Raw genomic sequence first — 16,103 nt, forward strand, 5'->3', positions numbered from 1 at the left:
CGAACGCGCTCACTCCGCTGATGTGAAGACAGTACGCGGCTCGTGTCGTGTCCTGTGGGCCTCCTCCCCCACATTCTTTTGTGAAGGGGCATTTGTTGTGTGTGTGTGTGTGGGGGGGGGGGGGGGGGGACTTTACACCGCGGATCGAAACGTTGCCTCGAAATTTGGCGGCTTATGACGAGATATATTTAGGAGGGGTCGAAATCGGCATGCTACATCGCAATGAAGGCTCTACATAAAAAAACGAGGAAGCTTGGGGACGATCGTAATCTTATAGTTTGTTATGACGTACAAGTCTTGATAACTGAGGCCAAGAGGTGCATTTCTTGTGAGCAGGGTCTTCCCGGCGCATAATATCGTTGTAGTCTATGCTTGAGGGTCAGGTTGTGATTTAGAAGCCTAGAGCTAGGATAGGGCACTTTATTAGGTGACCCTGTTCAGTTTCGAAATGGAGGGGACCTGGACGATTTTTCTCACTTTTTGGTAACTGCGTACAGTGACATTGAATATTACTCGAAAGTTGAAACTCTTTATGCCTCAGTAGTGAGCCTCATACAGGAAGAAGCAAGTTTCTCAAGTTAGCAGAACTGATCCTTTTTTTCAAACTCTGAAGGCTGTGGCGTCCGTACAGATTTTTTTTTTTTATTATTGGAGCGCCATGCATAAGCGCATTTTTACTACTGAGAGGTGCAGCGTACGGCATGGTCTGCGCTTTACGCGTTACAGGTTGTATTGAACGCGACTAAGCATTTTACTGACGTTTTCGATATACTGAGTGCAATTAAACTACGCATTCATCCCCGGTGGCCGTCGCACGCACGCTCGGAACGAACCCAGGCCAGTTCGCCCAACGGGACTCGCACGCCTCAAAAGGCGTGCTGGGGAAAGAAGGGTGGGAGGGGCATTAGCATGCTCTGCAGGGGGGCAGGAAGAGGGCCTCCGAGAGGAACGGCAGCAGTGTAGCCGATTATCGACTCGCGGGGCGTCGACCCATTGGCCCAGATATCGCGGCCGCCTGCTTTTCGCCAGGAAATGCGCCTCCTCCCCTGCTTTTGTTTCCGATTCCACTAACCGCGCGCCGCTTTCTTCCCGGCGGTTTCCGTTCGGCGCGCAACAGGGCTCGTTTGCGGATGCAGTGCGGCGTTTTTTTTTTTTTTTTTTCGCCGTGGGTGCCCGCACTCAGATCGAACTTGACACGAACGACGGGCCACAACTGCCACCGTTAGCGGTGCGTCAGCCGATCAATGAATAGTGCGCCTTCCACTACATTCGGCTTCCTGGCCTTAGATCCGCTGCGTCTTGCTCGTGCCCTTGCTTGGAAATATTTCCGAAAAACGCCTCACTTACGCCCCAGTACAATTGCTACCATATGTCCCGACTCTGTTCCGTGGCTACAGAGCAAAATGAGCCTTCGTCGAGCACGTGAATATGCTGTTCGTAAAATTAGGGCTAGGTTGGGCTTTCCAGTTTTTCATGCGAGTTGAACAGATGGTTTCGATGTGCCAGCCACGCTTAAAGCGTATTTAAATGCACAGACACCCTTCGTGAACAGCTTGGAGGGGCTTGTGAGCCACACCGCTTGGCTCGTAATACACCTTTGTACATCTCCTGAATTTAAAAAATATTTTTGGTCCTGTCCCCGTCAACGGGTGAGACTTCTGCGAATACTGCAGTACCTTGGTGAAAAATGTACGATGCAATGACCTTAACAGTCGTTATCACACAATGTCAAATATCATGCTAATTTCATACTGTATCATAAATATATCTGAATAATGTCTTATGTCTATGGCGTTGTATGATAAAGGCTATTAGATGTTATTGCATGACAATTTTTTTTTTTTCGCTAATGGAGCGCCACTACACGGCTTAGAAGCAACACCTCTGGGATGTAAACTTTGTGACAAGTGGTGCACGCTCTTTCCCGATGTCATAGCACGTAAATATGTCTTACTGCGTGGTATTGCGATCCATAAGCACCATTTTGTTCAGTACCCCTCGTTGGACAAAAGCCGCTGCGTCATTTGGTATTTACCAGCACCTGGTGCTCGTCGAAGATCGCATTATATTTCCGAACTAAACTCAGTGATGTCTTTTTTTTTTCTTTCTCACGTGGTACATTCCAAGCCACAGTTAATACCTTAAGCGGAAATGAGTCTGTAAAGCTATCCGTGTCCTAATGCAGAGCGGTTTTTGCTCCCGCACATGTAGGGTGAAACGCAGCCGGTTTTGCATCGAGCCGGGGTTCTAGCTTGCGGCCGCGGCGTCGCTAAACCCGCACTCGAGACATGCGAGTCTTATTCCGTCCGCTACAAAGAATGGATTGTATGCGGTTCAAATGGCCGCAACGCTGCGGTTGTTACTGCTGTGTGGCATGCGATGAAGGAAAGTGTGGGCCCTTATCTCCAGCCCAGAGAGCTGTGCAATCATTGCGGTGTGCGCGCGCAAAAAAGGGGGTTTCCTCCCTGCCGGCTGTCAAGTGCTGCGAGGAGTGCGTCCTTGTCTGATGTATGGCACCGGTGCGCATACACGCACGTGATGTCGCCGCCTCATGTGGCGTCCTGGGCAAAAACTCATCGTGCATGTTGAGGCTGCATTGTGGAACATGGTCGAGTTTGGAAGGCTCTCCAGACACGAGGGCGCTGTCTTGTAGCAATTAGGCTCACTCTACGCGTGGTTGAAACTATCCACATCGCCACACCTGGTAACCCAGCGCAGGCCAGATGGTGAGCCTTGTGGCCCACCTTTATCCCTTCGCTTATAAATCACTTCTTTCAGGACAAGGTAAAAAGTATACCTGTTGTGATATCTATGCACGAGGTGCCAAGGCTGGCGGCTAACCTGCATGCGGCCGAATTCACCAAGCCTCTGGGAGTGGAGAACAGCTAAACGCTGGTTAATACTTTGAAACGGCTTTCGCTAGCTGATGACCCGTGCGTGTCCGAGGAGCCAGTGAAAAGCCATTCTCGTGTTTCCGGATTTGGCTGCTGCTGCTGAATTCGGGCCAAGGGAGTTTCTTGTACTGCATAAATGAAAAACGGCTTCAGCTGACATTTTTCTTGGGTTGTCCGCACCGAAATGGATCTGATTCCGTTTATTCGACTGACAGATGGCTGAGGAATGGGCCGAAGTGTCAGCGGCTGAGGCTGAGAACTTGTGAAATTACTCTGAGTGGTCAGAGCGGAACCGGTGCATACTACTAGCAAACTTTTTATTTTTTTTTTGGTGAACGGTGCGTGTTAATGCACTGCGAAAGTCATTCGCAGGCAAGCGTAGCTGCGAACTGTGGAAATGACCGCACTGTGAGCTGATAATATTTAAATGTCGGGGATGTTGATAGATGTCTGCAAAAGACATTTTGGAGATACCTTTCTGCTAACATCGGACCGAAGACGTCTTGAACCTTTCTTCGGTAGGATAATGAACCGTTCCATTGCGAAAAAAAAAAAAAAAAAAGTAGGCGTTTACAATTAGGCTTAAGAACGGCGTCTTGAATACTCTGCATCGGAAGCCTGGATGACTTCCTCACAAGTCGACATTTTACCGCTTGAAGTATAAGGCCCGAGTATTTATGTGCTGTGCAATATTTATCGCTTAATATAACCGAGAATATAACAAATTATCAATTCACATGTTAGATTGTAGTCATCCAAAATATTGCGTAAAAAATTACGTACAAATATTGTACGTAAAATTGTACGTAAAAAATATTACGTACAATGTGCTCAGCACAAGCACTTTGTACAATAATTCTCGCGTACTAAGCTTCCATGAGATTATAAAAAACTAGACCAGCGAAGTGTTTTATCACAATGGCTGATTTTAAATTTCCGAATCCTTAATTTTTCTTTCTTCGCTTTTTTTTTTTCCAGCGCAGTGACGTAACGCATACTTGTTTTCTTTCCTTCTCTTCTAAGTAAAGCATAAATCTGGACGAGTTGGTGAACGTTCATGATTTTAGCGCTTGTCTGCGTCGTCCTTTCTATCCGTGTGTTCTTCGCGCTATTTTTACATTATGAATGTTCCTTCTCTTTTCTCCTGTTATGGTCTCACTTGTTACTGGGCTTTTTCGTTCATTGTTATCGATGTTGGCTTATTTTTGGCGTATAACTATGATGTCAGGGTCATTTGCAGCACTGTCAGTCGCTAGGCTGGTATGCCGGAGGGCTGGGCACAAGAGCTGCACTTGTCCTTGCTACGATCTCGCAGGACCCGCGAGGAGGCCATCCATCAATCGGGCAAACGAGCCGCCCGAGATGGTCGCCGCAGGCGCGTTTATTGATAAACCCTTTCGGGAGGGACCGCTGCGAACCAGGCGGCTCCGGCGGCGCCGCATCTCCTCGCCTCGCGAGACGAACATCGCGCGAAGCGGCTTCCGGATGAGAAAAGAACTTTGCTAAACTTAGCCGCCGCAGCTCGGAGTCCAACGGCAACACTGTATAACGATCGGCCGCTTCTACGTCCGAAGCTGCTGTGCGCCTCGGCGAACCGCTGGCGGAGAGGAGGATGAACATCAACAACGATAAGCTCGAAAAAAGATAGAGGGAGGCACGTCAGAGGTCGTTCACCTTTTACGTATATCGGCAATCTCGCCGTTGTTTTGTTTTTGTGTTTGTTGCTCTCTTCCACCGTGGTTGTAATGCTTGCTCCTTCTGGAGTAACGCTTCCCTCATCACCGCCTCAATGTGCGTCCTGTTCGCGCAATGCGCCCCTTATCGCATAGGGACGGTGTGTAATCTGCCCCTTTCTTCCTGTGGCCGCAGAGCGCGATTAGCCATCACTGCTGCTTTGCAGACAAACTGCGACGCTTCGGCGCACGCGACCGGCTGCAGCGCGTCACCTGTAAATAAGCGCGACTTTTCTCGCGGGTGCAGCCCCTGCTGGACGCGTGCCCACGTACAACCAGCGGGCTCTGCGATCGTCAAACTCTTGATCGCTAACGCTTTCTACAGTTCGGGGTACCGTCTCTCCTCAAGATTCGGTCAGTAATAACGGTAATCAACATCCCTGTAGTCGCGCTTTTCATTCTACTCACCACCGCAGCCACGGCGTTATGCATTTTAGGTTGTTCGGGATTAGGTTTTTCTGAGAGAATCTCCCCCTTCTGGTCGGTACCTCATAGTAGTCGTCACTTCACTGTCTGATTCTTGCAGCGATTTCGGTGAGCTCCCGATCCCGTGGTTTATTGCAGCAATGCGCTTCAATAAGTAAACAACCTAATCTTGACGGCTGATTTCACTTCGCATTTGGGGCTTGCATTTCTCGATCCAACGAGGAAATGACGTGAACAGTGCATTTCCCTTTCGGTCGTTTTAGCTGGTTTTTGTTGTGCCGTGCACCGGAAAAGGAGGCGTGAGCTCCACTGGATGTGAATCGACCTTGGCGGCTTACCGAACGTCAAGGAATCGAACCTTCGCCGCAGTGGAGAAGTCCAAATGGCAAAAACTAATTCGGGCATTCAACTTCGGCGCCCGTTTACTCCATATGTTCAGCTGCAGGACACTAAGCTCCATATACCATTACTTTAAGCGCGGTATGTGTGTAAAGTGTGACCTTGTACAGCTGCTTATGCTTAGCAGCGCAATTAAGAGCAGGTTGCGATCTTCTCTGTGTCGAATACTTAAACCAAGAGTCACTACTGTGAGTGGACAAATTTGCATCGTGGTGGCTCTTCCTAGCGCTATATCGCCAAGTCGTGTGCATTACACAGCTATTGATAATGACGCTCAAGAGACCGCGTCAAAGCTGCAGCGGTCGCCCGTGATTACCTCACGCGAGACAAACAACGGCGGCCGACACACGTGCGGCGATGTCCATTCGCTCATAGTGGCGGCGCCGAGAGAACAAAGGCCATGCAGTGGCCGTGCAGGGGAGAAGTTCGACGTTAATGGAATTGAGCAAAGGCTAACGGGAAAACGGGCTGTGCCGCCGGCGTTCGCGGGGGGTGCCATAGGGTCACTGGGACGTGACGCAACTGTCAAAAAGAAACAGTCCGGCGGTGGAAATTCCCGAACACGCGCACCGTTCCGTCGACAGTAAGCGGCGGCCATTAGTCAGCGGTTCCAGCAATGGCTGACGACACGGAGCCCGGAGGCTTGGCGGTTGGGTGGAAAGAAAGATAAAAAAAAAAAAAAAAAACGGGTGCAGGCTGCGGGAAGCGCGCGCACCGTGGCCCCATTCCGCCGGCAACGACGTCGTGCGCGGATGCGCTTCGGGGTAAAAGAAGAAACTGCTGTCCGCGCTGGTTCTCTCGTATCTGCTTTTGGCTTGTTACCCGTTCTCCCGTGTGGCGTTATCCGTTCACTTACTGCACATGCTAGGTGCTCGGGAAGGTTTTGCGAGCGCATCGAAACCTCAAAAGGTGTGGGGCGCTTCTGAGCTGAGCAGCTCTCACTTCCCTCGTTCTCTCTTGTGTTGGCCCCGCTTTGTTCTATTGCTTGATTCGCCGCAGTTCCCGCGTGTAATAGCTTTAGCGGAACGAGATTGGTCCTGTGGAGTGGTGCGGAGGGTTTCCATCGTGGCAATGACACGCAATCGGCCGCTTCTTGGAAGACTTGCCAGCGGGAATATGTGATGGTTCTTTTCACATTTATGATTTGTTTGTTTGCTACCGCGGCGTAGTACGAGGGTGTAGTGTAGAGCAAGACAGCTTAAGGTAGTTGTAGCTTAAAACAAAACGCTGCATCCCGCCAGCGAAAATCGAAATGGAAGCTTAAGAGGCATTCGCATGATACTCACAGCTCGGAATTGCTAACTGCGTCGCAAGGTCCAAAGAATGCGAGCATCGAAGCGGTGAATCACTGCATGGCTAAAAATAAAAAAAAAAAGCAAACAAACAAAGAACTGTGTCACCTTCTTTGCCAGTGTGCATTGCTCGCTTCCGCAGGTGGGAAGTCTTCTATTCCTTGAAGAGCGCTCCGTGTTTTATGACATGTTTTGCTTTTAACTGGCTCCGTAACACGCAAGGGAAGATCTCCGAAATTCTTCCAAAGTTTTCATTGCATCTTTTTTCGCCAGTGAGAATTATTTCAACTCGGATTCGCCCTTGAGCGCATTTACAGGTGACGACAGTGGTGGGAAGTGGGTCGGCGCTGACGCAATAGCCGAGGCGCGACAAAATCCAAGCCAAGCCAGACCGCGCGTCGGTGGCGGAGCACGCGTGCGTGCGACGCGTGGCGTAAGCAGAGGAGTCCCCCGGGTCCAAACCAAAACAAGTCTGGGTCAGGGAGGACGTTCTGGACGGTTTCCAACGAGTCTCTGCACTCCGCGGAGCCTCCAAAATAAACGCGCGTTCGGCGAAGCGCTGAAAACAAAACGCGATCCAGGCCATTAGTCTCCGCGGAGCACCTTTGGGGATCACCCCTGGTCCTGCTTTTCTTTCCGCGGGCGACAATAGCCGATGGAGTCGGACGCCGTGCTTTCTAGACTCCCGGAGCTCTCGCGTATGTGGGAGGCTATGTAAAACTTAGCGGCATGGAGTTGAGGAGAGACAAGTGTCGGACACCTGCGTGCTGAGCAATAAAAAAAAATAATAGAAGAAAATGGTAGTGGAGCACACGCCGTAAAGCTTTAACTTTGGTGGCAGTATCTGAAAAGAAAAAAAAAAATGTGCGACTAATGTACTTGTGTATAACGTCGTGCAATTTTACTTGATTGACTCACATTTAAAATCAAGACTTCCTCCAAAATATCCTCGCCAACTAGAATCTCTTTACCACCGACTTCGTCTGAACTGTGCATATATAAATGGCTTGCGCTACCGTTTCGGTGAAATGAACAGTCCGTGTTGTGACAACTGTGGCTCGATTGAAACTGTGGAACATATCCTGCTTGAGTGTCCTGCGTACGCTGACGAGCGTGCGTACTACGAATAAAGCATGGAAAATCTTTCCCCAGTGCTTTTAACAATGGACATTGTTTTAGGTCCCCTAGCCTGCCCTAGGCAACAGAGACTCTCAATTTGCGTATTTAAAAGAAATTGAACTTTTAGACAAACTTTAAGTTCACCTTGAATGTTACCCTCAGGCATTTATCACGCTGCGAACTATTTATCGAATTATGCATTTCATCATTTCATTTTATACCATTACTTCACGATGCACCTTACAACGAATTTAATGGCCGCATTTTATCTCCCCCTTCATTTCTTTTATTCTCCTCATGATTCTTTTTCAATCTTTTCCTCCCCAATTCCCCTTCCTACACAGAGTAGCATGTCAGCGAACTTTAAGCGCCTGCTAAAATCTCTGTTCTTCATTAAAGGGTCTCTCTCTCTCCCTCGTGTAATTTGAATAAGTGCAGGAGGCGAGTTGTAAAATAAGCATTTTTTTGAGCCACTGGACCAACTTTTTTCTTCGTCTAAGTTTCGTCGTAACGTGTTCATTCTAGGGGCCTGATGTATTTTCACAAAGTTTTTATATTGTGGTGGGCTGACGAACGTGCCGAGGAAAAAAAATGTAAAAAGTGCAACATTATTTCTAAGCTCAGTACCTTCGAATAAGGTATAAACTCCAGTGTACAGTAGCCATGTCTAAAGAAAAACAAAAAATTCGGACTATAACTATCCCGCGCATTCCATTAATTTTTCATCTTCCTAGCGTGAATATATGTTAAAGGTTCGTTCATTGGCCTTATTTCGCCAATTATTCCGGCCGCGGCGCCCGCTTTTCAATGGAGGTGAAAAGTAGCGCTCCCTCGCGCTGGACGACGGCACTTCAAGGAACCCCGGGTGGCCAAAATTTCCGGATCCCTTCACTACGGCGTCTCTCACACTTAGTCGCTTTGGAACATCGTAAAACATAAACCACTCATTGCGCCAGTTGGCCCATCACACTGAGTGACATAAATAACTATCGATGGTTGCAAGAAACTGCGCCGCATACGTTTAAACACAGCATTCTTCTTTGATAACAGTTGAGTTCAGCGTTCATTTTCAGTGTCACTATAAAAACCTCGAATATTGCGTATACTAGTATCGTGTCTTATCGGCAGTTTGAAGGTTTTTGCGCTGCTTTTGTGAACTCTTTAGGGAGATAAATGTGCTTTTGAGTTGATACATGTTTGGTGTCGCTCTGTTGTTTGCTTGATATCTTGGCCGCTGCAATGTGGCGATATACATAACTCCGGATCTTTGCAAGTTTTTCAGTAGCAAAGTTATAGAAATGCGGTGTATCTCTTCGTTGTAGCTGTGTGGCAACACTTATGGGGGTGAATTTGTAATTATTGCCTTATGTTTGCTTTCTTATCTCTGCGCATTGTTTGCATGACTGCCGATGCACCCTGTTCACGTCAAAATGCTTGCATGCTCAAAATACCGCTTGTGTTCGCACATTCTTCCATTCTTCTATTTTTACTCTTTTTAAGCGCCGTGCCCTGTCTTATATTCTTCGCTATTTTTTATATGTGCAGCACAAATCGAGATTATCCCATGCAAAGTGTGCGGCGACAAGTCTTCTGGAGTCCACTACGGCGTTATCACGTGCGAAGGGTGCAAAGTAAGTTTCGCTATACTTACGTTTGTTTTTGTGTAGTTCATCTCGCTTTCTTCATAATTGCAAACCACAAGTTATTCTGCTATTGGATTATTATAATCCGAGTTCTGAAATGTTTATTTTATTTTCTTGTAAAAAAACAACAACGTAAAGTAGTCAAGTGACCCTAAGTAGTTTAACGTGGGCTTTGCCACATACAGCGTAGTGCTGCAGTGAAGTGGATTTGAGGTAATCGTTCGTGGGTCTAGGCTGCATGGCGCGAGCGGTACTGGACAATGTGTTTCCCTCCATCCCCTCTACCCGGCGCCCATGAAATTTAAGTAGCTCCCGCAAGTTCAGCAAAAAGGAAGAAATAGAAATGTTTGAGAGATATTTTAGGCAATGTGCTGATATATACAAGCATTACAGCTGCAGTTTCGTTATTTTGAAGATATCGTAAAGGATGTGCAAATGTAAATTAATCTTTACCTCTATGACCCACTAATAATAATAATAATAATAATAATAATAATAATAATAATAATAATAATAATAATAATAATAATAATAATAATAATAATAATAATAGTGATAATAATAATAATAGTGATATTAGTGATAATAATAATAATAGTGATAATAGTGACAATAATAATAGTGATAATAATAATAAAAAAATAACAATAAATTGCTCTGCTTTTATTTGCTCTGTGGAGAAAACAAACCCGTCGTGTTGGCGCACTTTCGATGGAAAACAAAAATTGGAGAAAAACTCTGGAAATGCATTAATACAGTATAAAGCTGTGAATGGGTGAAAAATAATGACATGAATAATGCTGTTCGTTATGATGCAAGTGCTGGTGCTGCTAAGTACATTATAAGATGCGGCAGCGTTTTGGCAACCGCGTGCGAACAGCAAGAATGGGTTCAGTATCATGGAAATCAACGTTATGAATACAAAGAAAAATGTGGCTGTAATATTTGACGTTGTACGCTGCGGCTGACTCAAACTTGGAAGCATAATGCGGGGAATGCCGCTGACCTTAAGCAGCGCATGTTATGTTGAAAGTTGTGGAAAGAAAAAGGTATGTCAATAACATGTGCCAAGCTGAGAACCTTACCGCGGCGTCTCTCGTTGTTGTGCAGGGGTTCTTCAGGAGAAGTCAGTCGAGCGTTGTGAATTATCAATGTCCCCGGCAAAAGAACTGCGTGGTTGACCGAGTCAACAGGAACCGATGCCAGTACTGCAGACTACAAAAGTGTCTCGCGCTAGGAATGTCTCGGGACGGTAAGTGAACTCTCTGTTGATGTTTTGTAAGTGTGGATGCTGCTCCCTCTAAATCTGGGTAAATCGCCGGCAAGGAGTGCTGATTTTTGATGCCTTTATAATGGCATGCGACACAATCTGTGATGTATCAGGAGTGGAATTAATGTGTGAAGGCGTATAACTTCAGACACAATGTTCGGTATGGTGTCGACCACCACATACCCGTATGCATTGTTTACATTGTCGTTCAGTGTAGATTTGGAAAAGCACTTAGAAAAGAGTGGTAGGGAAGTCCAGTGCGTTGCTTTGAGGAATTTTAATAGTAACGTGGGTAACCGTAAAACGCATTAGTTTGTAAGTGGTGCAACCTTGGGCCTATAAAATGTCATTGTACAGAACGTTTAATAGCACTGCTACATAAGTGTCCTTCTCGGGAGCAGAACTAGGCATTAAAGTCCGTCAAGGTGCAGCTGTCAAGCCCGATTCAGTGTTTTATAAACTATGTTTAGCAGTCTAGCCCGATCCACCTGCAGTGTAGATGGCTTGGTGTAAACTTCACGCGAATTCAGCAAAACCGGCTGGACCGATGACTTCGTCACACAAGCATGTCCAGATTAAATGAAAGAAAGAGGTCTTCGTTAAGGTTATTGTAATTACGTACATTCGTTGCTCATTTTGCTGCTTGTGACCGCAAAGGCTGAAAATGAAGCGGACTGAGAACTCATCATACGTCCGGAAATAAGAGCATGCATGCTCTAACGGTAAACAGTGTGTGTGTGTGTGTGTGTGTGTGTGTGTGTGTGTGTGTGTGTGTGTGTGTGTGTGTGTGTGTGTGTGTGTGTGTGTGTGTGTGTGTGTGTGTGTGTGTGTGTGTGTGTGTGTGTGTGTGTGTGTGTGTGTGTGTGTGTGTGTGTGTGTGTGTGTGTGTGTGTGTGTGGATTAAAGAATGATTACTAGTTGACGCATTCAACCCTGAGATTACGAGGGAGGAATGGATATGGTGCAGGGAATGGAACTGATGACCGGGCTTGTTTTAGACTACTGAAAAAATACACAGGTTAGTATCGCAGAGTATCAGATGAAGCGAGTGAGGTCAGGGTGTGAGAGATAAAAACAATGCACTCGGCTGACGAGCCCTCCTCTCCTTCCTTTCCCCTCGCAGCGGTCAAGTTCGGCCGCATGTCCAAGAAGCAGCGTGAGAAAGTGGAAGATGAGGTTCGCTTCCACCGGGCGCAGCTGGTGCGGCCACAGGGGGGCGCGGTGGCCTCGACGGCGGCGGCCACATCGACGCAACCCGCGCAGCAGGCCACCGAGACGTCGCCCGACAGCTCTGTTTTTGACCAGCAGCAGACGCCGTCTTCGTCCAACCAGGTCCTGCCATTCCTGAACGGAGGGTGAGTGCGGATGGATGAATTTCACTGGCAACCCCTTCGAATTAGGCTGGTGGTTGGCGCCGCCTTTCCTGCCGAATTTAATTTCTATTCCGATTCTTATTTTCTGCGTCGTGCACACCAGAATGCCATATTTTAATTTATTTGACTGTCCGTGCCATCCTTCTATCTTGCTTTTACGCCAATGGTACCCTATTCTCCCTGTGAGCTTTCAGTGGCACTGCATCAGAGTTAGGCTGGACTCTGCATTCCTAGCCTAACTCCATGTAGGGAGACGAAGACCTTCCTCTTTTTCCTTCCTTCCTAGCCTCTGCTGCAGTGCTACAGAAAGTCTGCTGGTAGTATAGTATTTTGCTCGTATTTCTTGCCGATTTGTGTCATCTTGCTGATGTGCTGCCACATGGAGTGGTATCCACTTGCGATTTCTTTAAGAGAAAGGGGGAGGGGGGGGGGGGTTTGGGTCATGTTCACTGCACAGAAGTTTCACTCTCCTCTTAATGGAGGAATCTTTGGCAACTTCTGGCTTTGCATTGTTCATCAAACACACGAGAGAGAAAGCAAAAAGACATCCACAGTGGTGAAGTGCGCACTACCAACTGGCGGTTTATATCTAGTATGAAGAAGAAAGAAAAAATGTTCCGCAACTACAGAAAAGAGAAAGAACAAGAACAAAATTTGAAAACAAAAAATTAGACAGAAAATAAAAAAAAGACGAAAACATAACCTTGAGGAAAAATGGGAACGAAGACAAAAGAACTATGGAAAACAATCCTAACTTCTGTTGTCCTGAAGAAACAACTGCATCTCCTTCCTGCTGAGGGCTACTGATGGGACACTCTTCTTCTTCCAGTTCACACTTCACACTTCCAGTTGGTAGTGTGCGCTTCACTGCTGGGGACATCTTTCTGCATTCTCTTTTGTATGTAATAGACAATGCAAGTGCCAGCAGTTCACAATCGTTGAATTGCAGTCATGTATTCAACTAGCCCCCACCCAAGTTTTACTGAGTACTATTAGTTGAGGAGGTTTTCTGACCACCTATGTATAGGGGTGTTCGTTTTTGGCTAAAACCTGATTTTACCTGGTTTTTGCACCCCGAATACGTTACCAAAAAATCAGATAAAACCCGATTTTTCCCGATTTCTGGAACAACTGTGTCCATGGAACTTGCTGAAAGCTCGTATGAAAGCAACAAAGTAGAAGCTATTCGAGTGATACTTTCTGATATAAGGTTCTTTATGCGAAGGCAGTTTTAATGAGAGATGCACTTGAGCCACTTTTAGATATCCAGAAAATGCTTGAAAGTGGAAATCTTCTGATGCCAAGCTTCAATCACCTCGTAAACGCCAGGCTACAGCAGACTGTCATCGAGTTTTCCACGATGATCGGTAAAAGCAATTGAGCAAAAGGTGTTTTGTTTGTTACCTAAGAGCAGTACCACATTAGTAAAAAGTTGTTGTGAAAAGTATTGCGCGAATGTCTCCACAAAATGGCGCTGCACTCTGAAACCGAAGATCTCAGACAAAGAAGAAAACCAGTTGACAATGTGGAATTACTCGATTTATTCCAAAAGTGGCTGCTGAGTGAGTCGTTTGATGACTACCAACCTCTGTTTCCGTGACTGGTGATGTAGGCTCGCTTCATGAGGAGTTTAACCAGTAGTTGCAGGAAGCAAACCCCACAAATTAAAGTGTTGAAGTGATGGACGATTGGAATGACATATGCGCTACCCCAGGCTAGCAAATGCAGCGTTGACATTGTTGTGTCTAGCTGTGACGTTGACCAAACGTTTTCTCAGCTAAGATACCTCCAGTAGGATGGAACCCGAAATGTTGCGCTAGCAGGTGATTACGTATGTAGGGCATCGATGGCCAGGCTCACGTGAATAAAATGTTTCTTGTCCAAAAACAGATGATTGAACATCACTGGGTAATAATTATGACAGAAATGCCAAATTATGAAATACTTTTTTGAAAGCAATTCAAAACATAACCCTAATCGTTACCCACCGATTGGGAGAAATCGAATAAATTTTTGGTTTGTAAATTTATCCCAATAAAACCCGAATTTCGGAGTGTTTCCATGAAAAGACCCGATTTCTCCTCTTTATCAAGTCGAAAAATAACTCCAGATTTTTACCCCCTGAATTTGAAAAAATACAAAACCTGAAAACGAATAATCCTACATATGTATGATGAAAAAGAAAAACGAAAAAAGGAGAATATGGTGTAGCAGTAAAAGTAGGAGACTTCAAAGGACTTCCCTTTTGACAGCCTGGTGGCACCTGCAGCTAACAAGCTTTTATTGTGCTTTAGCATGTCCAGATTCCAACTACAAAATGACTGCTCACAAGCCATTTTTCTAGCTCAAATCACAGTTCTTTCACAAGCCATGTTTTCTAGTTTTAGGAATATCTCTTAAGTCCAGTATGACTAAACCTGCAGACTGCGAGAGTCCGCTGTGAACCAATGCATGCTTGGTCTACCCTGCGATTGGTTTGCACGTGGCCATTGACACGAGGTGGCGCACGACGCAGGTACCCATACTCCGAGGAGCTGGCGTCCTACACACCCAACGGGTATGCGTATGCAGCCACGCCCACTATCGCGTTCGAGATGAGCACGGACTATGTGGACAGCACCACTTTCGAGCAGCGCCAACAGCTGGACTCCACAGCGGACACCAATGGTCTGCTCTCCACCACCACCCCTGTCGCAGTGCCTGCCTCCTCACTCGCCTCGCACCTCGGTCAGTCTCTCTCCCTGTTTCCCCCTCTCTCTGTACTTCTGGGTTCCTCTTCTGGTGCGACTATCGTGCCTCTGCCATGCTAGCACTTTTGTGGTGGTGGTGGGGTGATAGTGGTGGCGGGATCGTGGCTGTGGTGGTGGTTGCAGTTCATCTTCTGAGCCTTGATGTCACCATTTTGAGGGCTGCTGCCAAGCCAAGTGTAAATGTTGAACACCGTTATCCTAGAATAAGAGGGACAGAGTTTCTTTGAATAGGTAGTGACAGAGAGTAGTTATAATGAGGAAATGCAACAAAGATGGTGGCTTTGTTTGGTTTTAGGAATTGCAGTCCAGTATGTTTCAGCATTACTCCTTATTGAACTCTGGCCTTTCTCATGGAACATGTTTGAATGTGTCAGTATGTGCCACAATCGTAATTGCACACAGATCAATTCTCAATGAAAGCACAGAGATAACATTATACCTGTGATGTCTTTTGTTCATTCTATGTGCGTCTCATGTTTGTTTTTAGCAAAGTGTGAAACTCGGGTGCTTTTCTTGTGGCTCTGTTGCACTTCATTTTCTGACAAGATATCTCTGTTCCACTTCTGGTCATTGTCAGGCTTGTGTTTCTAGGGGTTTATGACTCAGCCTCTTGCTAACAGATATAGCAAGCATGCTCAGCAGGATGCTAGCTGCTGCAGAGGAAATCCCATGCATCATTATTGGTTGGTGGGTGTGTGGCTGCCTTGCAGGAGGCTCACCCTAAGCAAATGTTAGCATGAAGCTATCTTTATATCCTGGCAGTACATACCTTGCCAAACTCAAAAGGAAGGCGGGGGTTGCTGTTCTCGATTGCAGCACTCTGTGGGCTAATTCTTCAAAAAAAAAAAAAAAATTCCAGAAATTCCGAGCAGAAAAGGGTGCAGTGTTTTCGGGAAATCAAAGAAAACATAGAAGTTGGTTTAAAGGAGACTAAGCAAACTTGTGAACTTTTTGGAAAAATAAGTCCAATACTGGGTCCATTACAAATGCTCCGTATGCAACTGTTATGAGGTGTAGATACTAAAATTTTAATATGTTATATCAAATTTCAGCGGTCATTTTAGATAGTTTCAAAGACAACCTTTTATTTGGTTACAGTAGTATGTAGTCTATTAACCCTTACAAATTGTTCCTAACAGGGCCTTTAAGGTTTATTAAATAATGATGATTGATGTCTTATCTATTGGAAAAAAGCCAAATCATC

At 46.2% G+C, this 16,103-nt stretch overlaps 1 protein-coding gene across 3 annotated transcripts in view; it reads left to right on the forward strand.

Annotated features, from left to right (window-relative positions):
- Positions 1-16,103, forward strand: part of Hr3 (nuclear hormone receptor 3 ROR-beta) — a 125,219-nt gene that overhangs the window by 89,611 nt on the left and 19,505 nt on the right. For all 3 annotated transcript variants that reach the window (XM_084607699.1, XM_084607700.1, XM_084607701.1), the window contains 4 exons: positions 9,409-9,494; positions 10,617-10,758; positions 11,900-12,131; positions 14,665-14,876. In XM_084607699.1, the coding sequence (XP_084463825.1) occupies positions 9,409-9,494; positions 10,617-10,758; positions 11,900-12,131; positions 14,665-14,876 (672 nt within the window). The remainder of the gene's footprint in view (positions 1-9,408; positions 9,495-10,616; positions 10,759-11,899; positions 12,132-14,664; positions 14,877-16,103) is intronic.

This window comes from Amblyomma maculatum, chromosome 6 (assembly GCF_055883805.1).
Source record: "Amblyomma maculatum isolate TAMU_Amacu chromosome 6, ASM5588380v1, whole genome shotgun sequence".
Classification (NCBI taxonomy): Eukaryota; Metazoa; Arthropoda; class Arachnida; order Ixodida; family Ixodidae; genus Amblyomma; species Amblyomma maculatum.